This window comes from Sceloporus undulatus, chromosome 5 (assembly GCF_019175285.1).
Source record: "Sceloporus undulatus isolate JIND9_A2432 ecotype Alabama chromosome 5, SceUnd_v1.1, whole genome shotgun sequence".
NCBI lineage: Eukaryota > Metazoa > Chordata > Lepidosauria > Squamata > Phrynosomatidae > Sceloporus > Sceloporus undulatus.
The window spans coordinates 184,822,614-184,840,570 of NC_056526.1; the positions used below are offsets into that span (position 1 = coordinate 184,822,614).

Here is a 17,957-nt window from a genome sequence, read left to right on the forward strand (position 1 = left end):
ACGTGACCGGAAGAGTGTTTTTTTCCCCCGGCGAGGACCCCCCTTGTCATTGGGACTCGGGGTGAAGGCGGCGGGCCGGGAGGATGTCTTGCTGCGGGAGCGGCGCTCGGGGCCTCGGCCGCCTCCTGTTCCTCCGTAAGCGAAGGGCTCTGGCTGGGCCTCGCCCCCTGTCCTCTCCTCGGTCCGCTCTGGTCACGTGATATTGAATGCCTCCTCCTCCTCCCTTTTCCCTTTAAAACTTTTCTCGCCGCGTCCTTGGCAAGAGAGAGGGTCTTGTAGCTTCTGAAACGTTACTTATGAGACGTTACTTTCTGGTCGAAGCCCGGACAAGACACACTTTTAGGTCCCAAACACACACACTGCAGAAATAACCCGCTTTGAGACCGCTTTAGCTGCCCTGGCTCAGTGCAAGGGAATCCTGGGAACGGTAGTTTATTGTGGCCCCACAAGAGCCCTCTCTGATAGAGAAGGCTAAATGCCCCACAAAACCACAGTTCCCAGAATTCCCTAGCATTGAGCCAAGGCAGTTAAAGCGGTCTCAAAGTGAGTTATTTCTGCAGTGTGTGTTTGGGACCTATGGCTCTGGAAAGCAGGGTTTGACTCCCTCACTGTTGTGTATTGTCTGTGTATATCGCAGAGAAGCCATCAACAATAATTTTACATCTGTCATGAAGTTGGTGAAAACTCCAAGCGACATACAGCTAATTGGCACAAAACCAATATGCTGATATATATATATATATATATATATATATCACTTCTCTTTTGCTGTAAGGCCAAAAGCCTTGTTAGCAGAGACTTGGCATGTACTCAAATAATCACTGGCAAAAGCAATGAAGACGAGTATTATTTGCAGAAGGAGAGAGGGCATGCCATAAAGCAAACATGGTTTCTTGATTGAGGCAGGCTTCTTGGGGAAGCTAGTTTGAAGTTTGTGCAAACAGATCCTTCCTGCTTAGTTTCTTCAGAGATTTGGCCTTTAGCATCCGGATTCAGTTCCTAAATTACGCTTTGATTGAGAGTTCCTGCATGGCAGAAGGGGTTGGACTCTATGAACAAAGAAAGAATGAAGAGAACCATTTGAATGTAGGATAATAAAGTCAGAATTAACATCTGTGACTTTCATACCAGTTTCGTACCATATGGAGCCTTGGTGGCCCAGTGAATAAATGCTGGTCCTGCAGCCACAGTGTTGTAAATTCAATCCAGGGAGGGCTCCAGAGCCCACTCAGCTTTCCATCCTTTCGTAGGTCAGTAAAATGAGTATCCAGGTTTGGGGCAATTGGCTTACACATTGTAAACTACTCAGGGAGTGCAAGTTCACTGATAAGCCGTACTGTATAGAAATGTACTTGGTATTATAGACTGCTCTGTTTAACGCCCAGGAACAGGAAGTGATCAGACCAAAAGACTTTGCTGAGTCCTTCCCCCCATTGAAGGGGTTAAAAATTTTGTGGGTAGTGGAAGGTGTGTGTGGGGGTCACTGTACACAAGAAATAATGCAATCAGATGCAGTCATTTACTTACTACATTATTTCTTTAACAGAAACTTTGATATCAGAGATAGAAATAACATAGAAAGAATAGGCATAGATTCATTGTGTTTCTACAATTTTTTAAATTTAAAAATATGCACATAAAAATGAAACAAACAGGCCAAGTAAGTCTTGCGAATGTAAAAACCTTATGAATTGAACCTTCTGGTTTCAAAACATCTTTTAAAATGCATCCCAGGATGCCTTTTTTCCTTTCTTTCATCAGCCTCCATTTAAGATTTCCATTTTGCTGCACAGGAAAGGATTCTGGAGGCAGCTGCTTTTACCTTGCTTGTAATAAGTAGGCATACACAGCTACAGTACGGTCAGTTAGTGCAGAATCCCATTCCTCCTTCCCAGCTCAGAATTGCATTGTTTACTGTAGACACATTGCTGCAGTCCAACATCAAAAATCTGTGCAATGTTTCCAAGCTCTTCTTCACACAGTGTGACTAGGGACAGAAAATATCCTCTCTTTGTTGTGGTTTAGAGCTGTAAGTTCTTGGTATGCATGCTAAATGCAGCTTGCTTTTGTGTGAAGAAAAGCATTTCTAATTTTTGTAACTGCATTTTCCAATGTAGTGCAGTGCTTTCTTTGCTGATTTTACTTCCTTTCAGCCCACAATTATTCTCAAATCAAGTAGACAACATTGAATGGACAGCTTTGCTTCCCCTTTCTGATTAATTTTAAAGGTACTGATGTGTTCTCTTTTCTTTCTCAATGATGAAAGCTATTTTGTTAATTGTCAAAAAAAGTATAATGAAGCCTAATTCCTTGAGTATTTGTGGACACTGTACCAGTGCATAATGAATGTGTATGTAGCATTATTTTCATGTATCTTTTTCTTTTTTTAGTGCAGAAAAATGGTGTACGGCATTGCACCTATTCAGCCTCACGGAAGAACCTTTACATCACTAAAGACACAAAGGTCATTTGCCAGGGTTTTACTGGCAAACAGGTGGGTATATCAGTGGTCATTCAGATCCTTGGAACTTTACTCATACTGTGCCACAATGATTCTCAGACTGTGTTTGGGAATCTCTGAGGATCTCTGAGAGTTTAGAGGTTCCTTAGAAGATTGATAATGGTGATCAATCTTTCTTGAAAGATGGCTTCCCAACTATGCTTTTGCTATGTTGGAGGACACACTTTCAGCTTGCACAGGACAATGGCAAGGCTCAAATTATTCTGTCAGGAAAAAATGTGTACTCTAGTTAGCTCTGAAAATCTCAAAGCTGTGTCTAGCAGTAATGATTATGCTATGCACAAAATTAAAATGTAATATTTATGTTTATGAAATAGATGGTAAGTTGAACTACCCAGGGAAAGCTGATTAAAATAGGCAAGTTTTCAACATATATCTAAAAACATATGGCTGGATCATGTTGAATATTAGAGGTGAGAATATTACAAATAGTGGATATTTCCTGCATCACTAAATATCTTGGCTGAGTGACTCTAAAATGGGCCTCAGGAGTTTGTGGCTTTAGCTGGAAAGCCTCTCCAGATTACCTCATTTGCTGAATGGATTTCTAGGAGTGAAGGGGGTCTCCAGTAACTCAGTGTGAAACATACTTTAGATTGCCTCTCACCTGTAACAGAGCTGACATGGTGTAGTGGTTCGAGTGTTAGACTGTGACTCAAGATCATGGTTTGATTCACCATTCAGCCATGGAAAACCACTGGGTGACCTTGGGTGAATCACATGCCCTCAGCCTCTGAAAACCCTGTCTGTCAGGATCTGCCCACTCTCTTCAGTTCAGTAAACCAGTCTTCTATATGTTAACACCAAAACTTTTATTTCAGTAACCATAATCCTATTTAAACATGATGTCCAAATAACGTTTCTAGAAATAAAAACAAACACAGTAGCTTTACAAAGGAAAAGTAAAAATAACAGCAAACCACTTTTATGCCCGGATCTGCCTGAATCTTGACACCATGATGGGTTTGCCTTAATGTTACCATAAGTCAGAAAGGAGGTGAAGGCACACAGGGTCAACAAACAACATCTGTAACACCTGTGAATCATTGTAGACAAGCTGATGTGTGTGAGTACACTTAAAACAGTATGGTTTGAATTTTACAAACAGTATGCTTTTCACTTTTAACTTTGGGTTAAACCAAAGATCTATTAAACTCAGTATCTTCTCTTGCTTTACAGCTGACCAGAAAAGTTAAATTAAAGGTTCATCAGACTGAGTATCCTGTTTCTAACAATAACCAGCTGATTGACTCTGGAAACCATTTCAGATGAAATCTTTAGCCTTCCCTCCATTTTGTCCCAAACATTTGGAATTGAATAATATTGTCACCAATTAAGTTCCGTGTAGCTGTTGACAGAGATGACATTTTGGTCTTCAGATCTACCTTTACACATTTAAATTCAAATGAACCATCATGCCATCTAGTGGTCAAGAATTTTCTAAGCTGTTTAGGTGTTATTTCTCACTCCTACATGGCAAGAAATTCATTGGTTGACTATGAAAGAAAATGGAAGAAAGTAGGTTTTTCCCCCACAGCTTCAGAATTTCTGGAAATGTTATGTGTCTAGCTGCATGAGGCCGTAGTAATGTTTTTGAGAAGTTACTTGTTTAGAACTCCAACTCCTAGAATTTCCCAGCCAGAAATATGTTAAAAAGAAAGAAAGAAATCAGAATTAATTCACCCCTATTCTAGTTGATTGTTTTGCTGAATGAAGCTGGTGGTTGGAGTGGTTTTAATTTATTGCTCTTTGTTACTCTTCCGATGGTGTAGGCATACTTCAGTAAACAAAGCTTCTGACAACGAAGCTCCATTTTTACAAAGTCGTCTTCTGCCCACCCATCCACTCCTCTTTTCCTCCTTGTCCTCTTTCTAGCTGAAGGTTTTTTATAGAAAGAATTGGGAGGGTGTTGAAGAACTGCAGAAACACAGACTTTCAGTTGCTGGGTTGCAGTAAACAGTGCAGTGAAGCCTGCACTGGGAATGGATGGGATACTCTCAACTGATCCTATGCTAGTTCTGTGTTCCTGCCTACAGTAGGCAAAGTAAAGGCAGCTGCCTTTAGAATCCCTTACTGAATATGTGTGATCAAACATAACGGAGAGAAAGGGGGAAGTGAACTAGCTGGTTCGCCAGCTACCCTCAGCAAGTAAAAAAAGTATAAAACTATAAGTTTGGACACCAAAATGGAAATTAGAATCAAAAAAAGCAGTGGCTGGTGAAAGAAAGAACAAAATAATTACTAGCTGCCTTTTAGAAAAAGCTTTCAAATGGTCTGTAAAAGGTCCAAAATGTTTTTCTTTGTTTATGCAAGGCTTACTTGACCTGGTTGTTTCATTCCCCATGAATATACTGTTAGTTTTTACTTTAAAAAAATGGTGAAACATGTTGAACTACTCTTAATTTGTTGTATAGGAACCTAACACTCTTCTCCCTGTATTATTTCTACCTTAAATTTTCTTTAGAAGAAGTAATATCCAGGAACAGATCTGCTTTGTTATCTTGTTGTGTGCCTTCAAGTCGTTTCTGACTTATGGCAACTCTAAGGTGAACCTATCATGAGATTTTCTTTGCAAGATTTGTTCAGAGAATGTTTGCCTGAGGCTGAAAGAATGTGAATTCTCCAAGGTCACCCAGTGGGTTTCATGGCCAAACTGGGAATGGAACACTGGTCTTCAGAGTCATAGTCCAACACTCAAACCACTATACTGCACTTGGCTCATTTGTTATCTTACACACACACACACACACACACACACACTTTAGTTTTATACCTTTAGGGAGTGGAAGCTAATATCAATGTCATTTTTTCTTTCATTCTTAGAATGAGCTTCTCATTTTATGTTAGTTTTTAATACAAAACAGAAACTCTAAGAAGCAATTGTTTTAGCAGTGTGCAGTTATGTAAGCATTAGGTCAGATTACTTAGTCAGCTGTTATGAATTATTCACTGATTGACACTTCTTGTTCTAAAGCCTTAGTCCATGCCAGGGGAAACATGTATAGTCCAGAAGATTACTTCACTTGGTAGTCTCTTGTATCACACTTACTATTTTGGGATGTTGATCTTTAATGGTAGCTATGAAATTGTATCCTCCTTCTAGAGGTAATCAAATATATTTTCAAGTCTGAATTTCTCGATATGCCACTTGGTGCCTTTTTTGCTTCAAGGGAAATGTCAGCATTGTTCCTGATTTGTAGCCACTCCACCAATTGTGAATAATTGCCTGTTTAGTTACATGGCAATAGTCTGATGGGATTTTCCCCTTTTGGATTGTTATGTGTATGTTTTCGATGTTAAAAGTGATTTTAAAAATCTCTGAATTTATCAGTTTAGTACTTTGTGTTTGGTCTGTTCCAAAAAATGTGCTAGATTTTGGAATTTATGGCAGTCCAGATGCTTACTGTAGTTTCCACTCATGTCCATAGGACTCGTCCTCTGTGCTGTTTCACTTCTAGTTTAATTTATAGTTTGACATGTTTGTATCTCTCTTGCAGGGTACCTTTCACAGTCAACAGGCGTTGGAATATGGCACCAATCTAGTAGGAGGAATTTCGCCAGGCAAAGGGGGCAAAACTCACTTGGGGCTTCCTGTTTTTAATTCTGTAAGGGAGGTAGGTAATAACATTTTGCTTCCAATACTATTTTCATAAGGCTGCCTTTACAGGCAGATGCAAAAGTTTGATGGGTGTCAAATGCAGTCTCTAGGATACTTGAGGAATCAGATGTTTGGATTCTGTACCAGTAATGGTAGTTGCCCATTAATGTTAAGTGCAGTTTTTCACCTTTAGAACCCTGAACACTTTGGGACCAGAACTGTCTGCACCCATAGGAACTTTACTTGGATTGCCATTAATAACTACAGCCTTTTCTGGAGTAGCCCCACATTAATGGAATTCCACTCCCCAGGAAGTGTACATGGCCTCCTCTTTAATGGTTTTTAAACAGATTTTAGAAACTTTTTTAAAAAATCTATTCATCTTTTTATTGGCTTTATTTGATTTTTTTGAATTTTATTTGCTACTCTTTTAAGCATTAACTTCCTGCTTTTGCTTTTTAAAGTGTTCTTGTTGGATAATATTTTATTTAGTAATTGCTGCAAGCTCCCTTATGAGGTGTTTACCTTTAAAGACAGGCTTCTCTGTGCTCCTGCCTCTAATCATATTCTGTACTGTATTTTAATCTGAAAATAATAAAAATCCTATTCCGCCCTCAGGGGCTCCTCAGAAGCCCTGGACCCACTAGAATTGCCCATTCCATCTTAAATCCAAGCTTTCCTTTCTGTATATTTTCACCCACAGATTTGTCATAGTATACATGTCACAAATCCACAGAGTTGAGGGAAGAAATCCCTGTAGGCAGATCTGAACAATACCTTTCAGTGCCACCTTCAGAAGGAGGCATGAATCCTGAAGCAATGCATTGGCCAAGGATTCATGCATCCAGTGAGAACTGTGGTGTTTTGTCAGTGGCAGACTTACATTTTGCACAACACACTGTATTCTGAAACTTGGGATAATTTTCCAAAAAATAAAATAAACAAAAGCTTGTGATAGTATCAGGGATAGCCAACTGAAAGACTTGCTTGTCATGTTGAACTCTTTCTTCAGTAAGCTGAATGTCAAATCCAGCATTTTAAATAAGGAATGCATATTTTAGTAAGTGGCCACTTCTTGGTTAACTCACAAATTTAAGGGATTGGCCCAATGTACACTGGCTTCCTTAAAAGATAGACCCATCGCAGAATCATTACAAATATTTAGATGGCAAAAAAGAGAAGCTTTGGTCTTGTTGACAAGAACATTCTTAGGGCAAACTGACTGTTTCCCAAAATGACGCTGTTTTATAAATTAATTGCATCTTTAGGCTAAAGAAAAGACGGGTGCTTCTGCCTCTGTAATATATGTGCCACCTCCTTTCGCTGCTGCTGCAATCAATGAATCCATTGACGCAGAAATCTCCCTTGTTGTGTGCATTACAGAAGGTATTCCTCAACAGGACATGGTGCGTGTCAAACACAGATTGCTTCGACAGGACAAGACTCGGCTTGTTGGCCCAAATTGTCCGGGAGTTATCAACGTAAGGGCTCAAGTGGAATTAAAACAGATTGGTATCTCCTTTTCTTTCTTTCTTTCTTTCTTTCTTTCTTTTTTTTGTATCTTTTTTTTTTAAGAGAATGAAAGTCTGTAAATTTTTACCAAAGACCAAAATACCATGTAATATAGTACCCTTGCTTGTCATTTGAGGTTATATTCTTGATAAGCAGGCATCTTTTGTTTAACCATTTTCTATGGGGCAGCATATGGTGTGTCTCATTTGGTGCCCGGTCATAGTCTCTTCACTATAGCATTGCTATAAAAATGAGGCCAAGTGCCTTTATAAACCAGTGTTTTCCAACTGATGGCATTCTGCAGTTAGACAGTTAGTAATGTCAGGAAAGCTTTCTTGAAGAAAAAAAATTTGCTCATCCTCTACTGCAGTTGTAGTCTTCTTCTCTGGTCTTGCTTTCTTTTTCAGCCTGGAGAATGTAAGATTGGTATCATGCCTGGACACATTCACAAAAAAGGAAGAATTGGTAAGATTTCAGTTTAAGTCTTGATAGAATTTCTCAGAAACTGGAGACATGAATATCATGTAGTACGTTTAAACTTCATTTTTACCATCCTAGGCCTAAATCAGTTGTTAGTGTTATCTAGAGTAGATTAATTGAATTACTGGAACTTACATAAATGCTGACTTTCAAGATCCTTTTTATTCAAGGTATTGAGTAGCTGCTGCTGCTGCTGCTGCTAACGCTGTTACTGTTATTGCTGTAATCATGTTGTGCTGGGGAAGAACTTCCAACCCTGGGAAGGAATCCCCATTCCCCCTTGCATTTTATATCTGGCGCACAGTCTCCTCCCAATAACACCATTGTTTTGTGATTTCCCAGTTATTGTGTAGCTTTTTTTTCCAGTTTTAAAAAGTCGAACTGTCTCTCATAGCGGTAGGAAATGTTTTTAAATCTTAGCCTTTTAATCTTAGCCTTTTTCCTTTGGCACACTGGAATTTGGCCCTTGAAAATTCTGGAACTGAATGTGGCTCTGGTATTGAGAGAGGTGTTCCTCTCTTACGTTATGGAATTAGCTAGGACCACATCCTTCCAGTCTTAATCAGAAGACTCCAGAGGAAGAATAGGAAGGACAATTTTCTGAGTTTTCTCCAATAAAATTTTGTAAGGCATGGAAACAATAGATGTCAGGTTGCATCCTATGGCAAATGGCAGCTCTCATTTCCTGACATACTGTATATATTCATGTATAAATCTAGAAATTTAGGTTAAAAAATTGAACCAAAAAACCTGAGTCAACTTATCCACAGATCAATGTAAGTACATTTGGGCCTCCTTATCCACAGATTTTTTAATCCACTGAGTCAAGTTTCCACAGCTTGAAAATATTTTTTAAAAATATAAATTCCAAATAATAAACCTTGGCCCCATACAGACAGGCCAAAATAAAGCTGCTTTGGTTCACTTTGGAAGTATGCTGTTTAAATGATGCATGCGTACTAAGAGTCCGGCAGCCGTGCCAAAGCCACGACCCAGTCCTAAGGACTGGAGTGCATCTTTGACGTGGCTTCTGGACACACACACCAGTGGATACCAAAATCCATGGATGCTCAAGTCCCATTACATACAACGGCATAGTAAAATAGTGTCTTTTATATAAAATGACAAAAATCAAAGGCCCTCATACAGACAGGCCAAAATAAAGGTGCTTTGGTTCACTTTGGAGGTATGCTGTTTTAGTAGGCATGCATCATTTAAACAGCATGCCTCCAAAGTGAACCAAAACAGCTTTATTTTGGCCTGTCTGTATGAGGGCCTTTGATTTTTGTCATTTTATATAAAAGACACTATTTTACTATGCCGTTGTATGTAATGGGACTTGAGCATCCATGGATTTTGGTATCCACTGGTGTGTGTGTGTGTCTTGGAACCAAACCTCAGCTGATAACAAGGGCCCACTGTACTGTACTTTAAATAATTCGTGTGTGTGTGTAAAAACTATTCCTTGGCGAAAGGCAAGAGTTTAATGTACCCTGAAGCACTGCTCCCCTTCTACTCTCTTATGCATTCAGCCTCTAGTATGAGCACAAATAGTTATGCCTGATGGGATTTTGTAAGTTTGTTGACATTGTTTTCTTTTGCTTTGTCCTTTATATCCTTCATTACATGCTCCTAAGTTTTACCCCTGACTTATCCACAGGTCATATCAAAATCCATAATTTTGGCCCCAAAACCTGCTCTCCACTTATACATGAGATTGACTTATAGTCAAGTATATACAGTAAGCTCATTGCAAAAGAAGGGTTATTCCCACTAAAGTTTAGGCAGTCTTCCCACCAACCATCTCATGGCTGAATTCTGGATATCTGAGGAGTGGTGTATTGTTATTTATTTTCTCACAACAAAGAGAATTTCAAATCCCATTCTCTGAACTTGTCACTCTCAAAACCAATTGCTGTATCAGTGCTACATCTGCCATAGAGTGTATATAAACAGAGTAATGATAACTTGAAATTTGCATGTATTTCCAACCAAGCAAGTACACATTTAACCTTATTAGACATATAATTGTGTGACTACTATTTGTGTGGTCTGTGGCTGATCCTGGACTTTCAGTATGAAATAAATGAATGAGAACATGTCCGATTCTACTACATTTGGGGGTGTTTTCATTTCTTCAGTTTCACAATCTGGGAATTCTGCACAAAGAGTATATAGGCTGCAGCTGCTCATAAATCTTTGCTGTAAAGGCCCCACTTCCATCTGGAGTGATTTGAGTCCACTTGTGCTGATTCATTTCAATTGAGCTAATGTAATAGGGACTACAGGATTAATAGGACCCTTTTCCATCTTGGCTTTGTAATCTCAATGTAATGTTCAATGTCTTGCAAGAATAATTTAGAACACAATGGCTTTGTATGAATTTATTATATGTGTTGTCACATAGAAGTGAATACATACTAAGGCCAGATTGTAATTTAAGCTGTTTATTTGCAATTATCTTTTTCCTCCTCATCCTTCAGGTATTGTATCACGATCTGGTACTCTGACATATGAGGCTGTTCATCAGACAACTCAAGTTGGACTGGGACAATCCTTCTGTGTTGGTGGGTTTGAGAGACACTCAGTCCATGTGTAAGACAACACATAAGAATTGTAGAAAACTATTTAGAACGCTAACATTCTTTACCTTCTACCTTTAATTTTTCTTTGAAGTGGTACTCATTTGACACCTCTTCCACAGTAGCCTATGCAAAGGATAACAAATTCAAAGGATATTATAGTAGTTGGGATGTGCAATTAGAGTTAAATTATGGGACTCACAGTTCTAGATGCTTCTGAGTGCTTTTTAAACCCCACAAATTATAAGAGGGAGACCTATTGCTATCCCTCTGAATTGGCTTCATGGTTCCACCATGCAGTGATGCCTGAAGCTTATCTGGAGAGAAGGGCAGTACTTCTGACCTTTGTTCTGGTGTCCTCTGGAGTAAACATATAAGTGGTGCCTGGAAGCATGAGGCCATCTCGAACAGAATCATAAAACTAGTGCTGTGAGTTTATGAAGCCTTGACACAGTGCCTCTGTAAATCATAGAATCAAAAGGTTCCTATTAGAGTTCTTGACTCAATTCTAGCTTAGAGCTTTTTAAGGTTTCTGGGAGTACTTCACAAATAACCTTTTCTTAGAAAGGTCCTTTTTTGGCACCATGCTGAGAGGCTCAGTTAGGAAGGAGATGTTCCAGCTGTTTTTCTTTTAACATGATGAAAAAAGTTTCGTAGGATTGTAGCTTTAAAAGTAGTTCTGGCTTCTCCCTTTGCTTTTTGGGAATAACACCCAAGAGTGAAGAAAAACCCTTCCCCCCCATGTGTATGCAAAGCATTTCTGTCCAATTATCTACGTTGTAATGCATTAAGGTAAAAAAAAAATGGTTGGACATTCATCAGCTATGGCATGCTGATGTAATGTCTTGTAGGACCGTGTCTTCTGAGTAAAATTGGTTGCAGAATTTCAGTTCAGAGTGACAGATCAGTCTAGTTGAGAAAGCAAGGGATGAATTTGTGTGCTGTAGCAAGAATCTGGCAGGATGTATGGTTTTGAGAAAATCGCACCATATTTTGAACAGCTATTAACAATTTATACGACTGAGCTTTTCATAGGATGCTGTCAGTGCAGAATGATGGAGTAGACATCATCTGTCTGATTGTGCTCATAACCTTCTTTAGAAAACTGAAATCTACAAAGTTGAGCGAGACAAAAATGGCAGTTTGTGGGAGAGAGTTAATTATCTGTTGCAATCCAAATCTACATCCAGTTTCCAGAGATCAGGAATTTTAACCAAATTCTAAAATTGACTAGCAGAACTGAACAAAAACTGTAATGAAAGCAACAGTTAGGGATGAAGCAGAACACCCCGAAGGGCAATTTGATGCTGCCCCTGACTAAGCCAGATTGGGGCTGTGGCAACTGCATGCCATGGCCCAATCCACCTTTTTGCCAGCCAATAAAGAAACGGCGAACAGCTGTTCTTTTTTACACCAGCAAAAAGCTGGCCTTTCACCAGCCAGAAGCTGGCGTTATGGTGCTCTGGCGGTGTGCAGCGTTTAAACATCGCACCACCGGAGTGTCTGGAAGCCAGCCCATGTGTGGGCTGACATGGCGTGAAGCCGGCTTCAGAGCATACAACGTCAGTGTTCTATGTCTGTTTAACCCAAGTTAAAATTTTATAGAATGGGGAACACTAAAGCTAAGAGGTAAGCACAAAGCTAACAAATAACAGTTTTTTTTTTCCCTTTTGAGTTTCATTTGTTCAAACTGAAAGTATTGGGAGGAAATCCTTTGGCAATTTAGCATAAATCATAAAGAGATCTGCCAGTACAGTAGATCTGTGTACTTTCAGATGGGGGGGGTGATGTGATACACTGGCCCCCATTTTTCAATGTCCTGAAACTCCCAGTACCCCCAGACTCTTCAAAACATTGTTTAAACATTTCCCCCTTCGACAAAATGGCTCAAAACTTCCATCAGATGTGATCGTTTCACTCCCCCTATCCTTCATGCTTCACCCTGGCATCTGCCACAACTCAGCTGATTGGAAGTAACATGATGTCTAGTTTTGTCAGGAATGCCAGTGCAGTCTACTGTTGGGTTAAAAAAAATGGCCCCTGCCCCCTCCCTCGTTGCCCATGCCAGGCATAGACAATGCCAGTTTAAATGGTCTTAGTTTTAAGTCTTCTTCAAATAGAATACAGCTAATTTTTATTTTATGCTCCTGAAAATTATTGTAGTTTTTCTGAAACCAGAAAGATTGATAATTGTTTGGACAACAGTAACTGAACAATCTAAAAAGTTATTTAATAGCTGAAATAATTGTTGGCAAGTTCAAGAGTGCTGTTACTAAAGTAAAAGCAAGAATTTCAACATTAAATACTGAAAGTCAGGAATCCTGCTTCATGCACTCGGTCTTGAAAGCACATTTTTGCCTTCTATGGTCTTCTTTGACTCCCTTCAGGAATCGGTGGAGATCCATTTAATGGAACTAATTTTATTGACTGTCTGGACGTCTTTCTGAAGGATCCTCATACTGAGGGAATTATACTGATAGGCGAGATTGGTGGAAACGCTGAAGAAGATGCCGCTGACTTCCTGAAGAAAAACAATTCTGTAAGCTTAAATGGTTTAACAATATTTCCAGCATCATGCAGTTGGATGAGACTACAAGGGCCATCCACTGCTCCACCCTACTATGTGTGAAGGTTCTGTTCTTGAAGAGGAAGAAGAAACAACCTTTTAAAAAACACCAACACTGACTTTTATTCAACTCTGTAAAGCCAGTGGGTTGAATCCAAAGATGCCCTTCCATTCACGGAAAGACTTCTGTGAAACATCACTTTTATCACTTTCCCCACCACTTTCAATCTACTGCTCAACATTTCCAAGGCAGTGTTTTTGGCAAAAAGTTACAGTTCTCCCAACTGTCCGCAGAGGGCCATCTTGAACTGTACCTGTCCAGTAACCTAGAGATGTGAATTGGGTATGTAAACTACTTAATGACAGTTGTAAAAATGTTTTTAGGGATTTTAAAAATTCCAAATGCCCCCTGAGCCTTCTAGTGGTGGTGGTGGTGGGGAATTGCAACCCCCCCCCCAATGCTGTTTCTCTCCCCAGTTTAAAACAGCATGGGCATGGGGAATCTTTCCAAATTGCCTTCCATCCCTTAAAGCAGGGGTGGGCAACTCTTGGTGGTTAAGGCCTTTGAGGTTTCTTCCAACTGCATGGCTGTGTGCCACAATCCTCCTGCAATAAAATTGTCTCCTTATGGGGGCCATTTTTGCTAGGTTTTTGGCCTCACTTGGGCAGTTCTAGAACCAGGAAAGTCCTTTCTTTTAAAAGGGAGGTGACCCACAATTGTGTTTCCTGGTTTTTTGTGTTTTTTAAGGTGCTTAAATCTTTTGGGGGCTGCAAAAACATGGCAAAATTGTATCCCTTATCCCAGAGGCATTTGGGCAGCAAACATTTTTTCAAATTATTTTTTCAGAATATTTTCAAACCCCTGGGGACCATAAAAATAGCCCCAGAGTGACTCTGTTCTAAAATATGCAGGCAGGTATTTTGATTTCCCATTCCCGAAAATCGGAAAACAATTGAGGTAGGAGCCTGTGTGTGTATGTATATGCTTTCAAGTTACCTGTCAACTTATGCTGACCCCACAACAGGCCTGAGGGTCCATTTGGTCTGTTGGCCACAGTTTTCCCACTTCTGGTTTAGCTATTTCTTTGGGTTTCATGCCTGATTTTTGCTCAGCACAGGATTTCTGCTGCATAACAATACAGTCGGCCCTTCTTATACCCGGATTTTTTATACACGGATTCAAGCATACACGGTTTGAAAATGTTCCAAAAAAGTATAAATTTACCTTGATGTTCCATTTTTTATTAGGGACACCATTTTGCTATGTCATTATATTTAATGGGGCTTGAGCATACACGGATTTTGTTACACACGGGGGATCTTGGAACCAAACCCCAGCGTATAACAAGGGTCCACTGTACTCTTTTCTCTGACCAGGTTCCTCAGGCTAGCCCTTTACCATTGTCTCACTGTTGGCTTTATATAATTTTGTGTGTCTTGGCTAGCAATACTGTATATTGGCTAGCAATAACTGTGCTTGCTGGAGTAGTTGCATTCTTTACCTACTCTCTTTAATGATATGAATCCTCTTTCATCACAGGGTTCAAACTCCAAGCCAGTTGTATCATTTATAGCTGGAGTTACTGCTCCCCCAGGCAGACGAATGGGCCATGCAGGGGCTATAATTGCTGGTGGGAAAGGTGGAGCAAAAGAGAAAATCGCTGCCCTTCAAAATGCTGGTGTCATTGTCAGTATGTCTCCTGCTCAGCTGGGATCGACTATATACAAGGTTAGTTAAGCAGAACTTAAAAAGTGGTGAAGATAATGATACATTATCTTAATTTGAGTAACATGAAACTTGCTAGGATATAAACCAAATTTTGGGCCTTATAAAACTGAGCTTTCCAGAAGCTGTTGAACTTCAACTCTCAGATTTCTTTACCATTGGTAATACTGGCTAAGGTTGCTGAGAGTTGCAGTTCAGCATGTGGAAGGCTACACAATTCCCAATTCTATTTTAGGGCCTGATCTTGAAGACATGTCATGATTTACCTTGAAGATGTGGCACAACGGGCCCTGGTTGACATCAGTTGGAACATAACAGTGACAAGTAGAGCCCTCATAGGCTTGTCACAATTTCAGAAACTTGCTACTGGTCACTATGGTTTCATTGCCCAATGCTCAATGCTCCATTTCCCAGAGACTTTCAGCTTCCAAGACACTTTTCTTTGTGCCCATCCTTGATCATATTCCAGGTACATGCCAGACCTAGCTTCATTTTGTGCCTAATGTCATACGCTGAATTCTAAGGTACTTCCACTGTTCCTACTCAATTCCCCAATAATGTTGATTCAGGGGTGTAGTTATGTGTAAATTTACAGTGCTTTATAAATAATAATAATAATAATAATAATAATAATAATAATAATAATAATAGTAGTAGTAGTAGTTATGAGAAGGGTCAAAATAAAGGCTTTGCTTCCCTAATAAAAATAAAGTTTTCCTTCAGCCCCCAAATGTCCAGCCTTGCAGTAACTGGAAACTTAACTTGAACATTTAAAGATATGGTTTAGGTATCCAAAGAAAAGAAGCAGGCAAAAGTTATCAAGTTAATGTCAACACTGCAGATAGAATCTTTAGGTGTGAAGTATGTTTACTGACTCTCTACAATGCTGGAAATTTGGGGACTAAAGGAAAACTTCATAGGGGGGGCAGAATTCTTATTTGGAGTGGCAATGCCCACATCCCTATATCTATCTTTCAAACCCAGCCTCAGCTTTAGCTCCTTAGCAGTTCTCCTGGAGTCAGCAGTTCTGTATTCTGGATCTTTAGCCTCAATACCTCTCCCCACTTGCTTCAGGCACTGTGCATGTACTTGGCTTATTCTGTTTCTTTGCTAGTTTAACTGATTGAATGCATCCCTCCTATGCTATGTGAATGGGTGCACAGGTGTGAGGGGAAGAGTTAGCAGCCAGAGAACATGTGTGCTGTTGATGGAAGTGTTAACTGCTCTACTGCCAAAACCACCAAAATGTGTCTGTCCAGATCTTGATGGAGAGGGAGTCCATCTATTGGCTATGTTGGATAGGGATGATGGGAGTTGCAGTCCAACAACATCTAGAGAGTCACTCAGTTCCCACTGCTGCTTTAAAAGTCTGCTAAAATTATCCTTGCTATTCCCTCAAGCTTTAACTGATTAATGCTGTTCCTTGGTTTTCATCTGTATTTTTTTTCCAGTTTTTAAAATTGATCCATTTTTAACCCTTTGGTTTTATTGTCAATAGTTTTGAGAACACATCAGTGCAGGGCATGGCATGGTTTAACAATTTTTTTGTTAACTGCTGTCAAGTTGACTTCAACTTATAGGGACCCTATGAACTTATAGGGACCCTATAGGGACCTCCAAGACCCCCTGACATCAGCTGCCCTATTCAGATGTTGCAGACTCAGAGCTGTGGCTTTCTTGATTGAATCTACCCATCTGTAATGGGGTCTACCTATTTTCCTACAGCCTTCTACCATGTCATGCACTCTTTTCCGCCCCTAATACGTCATGGCTTCTTATGATATGGCCAAAGTATGATAGCCTCATTTTAGTATCATAACTTTTAGGGAGAGTTCAGGCTTGACTTGATCTTGGACCCTTTTATTTGTCTTTTTCGCAGTCCGCAGGATCTATAGATCTCTTCCCCTGCCCCACATCTCAAATGAGTTGATTCTCTTTTTTTGCACTTTCTTCTCTGTTCAGCTCTGTTCAGCTTTCACAGCCATAAATAGAAACAGATTAAATAAATAAATAAATAGTTTTCCACAAGTTTTTGAAGGGCCTGCTGGATGTGCTCATTGCAGAGTTGCCAGTCAGACTCCCTGTACTGAAATCATGGGGCATCTCTTTGACATCAGAGAACTCAGACAATGAACTGTCTTGCCTAATTACAAAGTCCCACTGTGACACCAAGAGCCGATTAGCTGGTGCCATCAAGAAAGACAGAGAACACCCAGGGCAAGGAAGAGATTATTTACAGATGTGGAATCATCCATTCTAATACAGAGACAAGTGGTTGGCAAATACTTGTTATGACTATAATGAAACTTTTCTTTTTTTTCTTTTTTAATCTCAAGGAGTTTGAGAAGAGGAAAATGCTGTGAGGGCAGGAGGAGGAGCAGGCACTGCCGTCAGAAAAAGAGGCCCGTACAGAAATACCAGCACAGCCCTCCCCCTCTGTCCATGATCTGTACTACTCACCCACTCTTCTTTGTTAAATACAGCTGACATCAGTCTTACGAATCCAGCTTTAAAGCCATGTGCTTTCATTTCAGTGGCTCCTTTGTTCAGATATGATTGTACATCATAGCAAATGAATAAATCTACCACTAAAATTGATTATTTACTCTTGACAATTGGTACCTTTTTTTCCTTTAGTCATTCTAATGCAGGCTATTATTGCTCAATACCTAAAATTACCTGGAAGCTTTAAGAATATATATTTCACAGTAAAAGTGCTTTTCCTCCTGGTACGAGTTTTTAAAACTTCATTTGGTACAGATGATTGTATAGGAATTGGTCCCATTCATGGTTTAGATCCAGTTCCACCCAATTCACAGTTAAATTTTGCTGAGCTGCATAGAGTTTAGGTCTGGTGTTGGTGAGCACCGTTATGAATACGTTCTGTATGTCACAATGAATTACGTACTTGGTAGCCATGAAGTGAGAGTTCAGGATTTTTGGATGTAGTCGTGCCTGATGACACCACAGGG

The 17,957-nt window shown here is 39.8% G+C and overlaps 1 protein-coding gene across 1 annotated transcript; it reads left to right on the plus strand.

Moving 5' to 3' along the window:
• The first annotated feature begins 6 nt into the window (after window positions 1-6).
• On the plus strand, window positions 7-17,583 carry SUCLG1 (succinate-CoA ligase GDP/ADP-forming subunit alpha). The gene is made up of 9 exons (XM_042469008.1): window positions 7-135; window positions 2,391-2,494; window positions 6,019-6,135; window positions 7,388-7,600; window positions 8,039-8,096; window positions 10,595-10,678; window positions 13,081-13,232; window positions 14,800-14,988; window positions 17,322-17,583. Exons 1-9 carry the CDS (start codon window positions 84-86, stop codon window positions 17,346-17,348), a joined length of 996 nt encoding a protein of 331 aa, XP_042324942.1. The 5' UTR covers window positions 7-83; the 3' UTR covers window positions 17,349-17,583.
• Window positions 17,584-17,957: the final 374 nt, after the last annotated feature.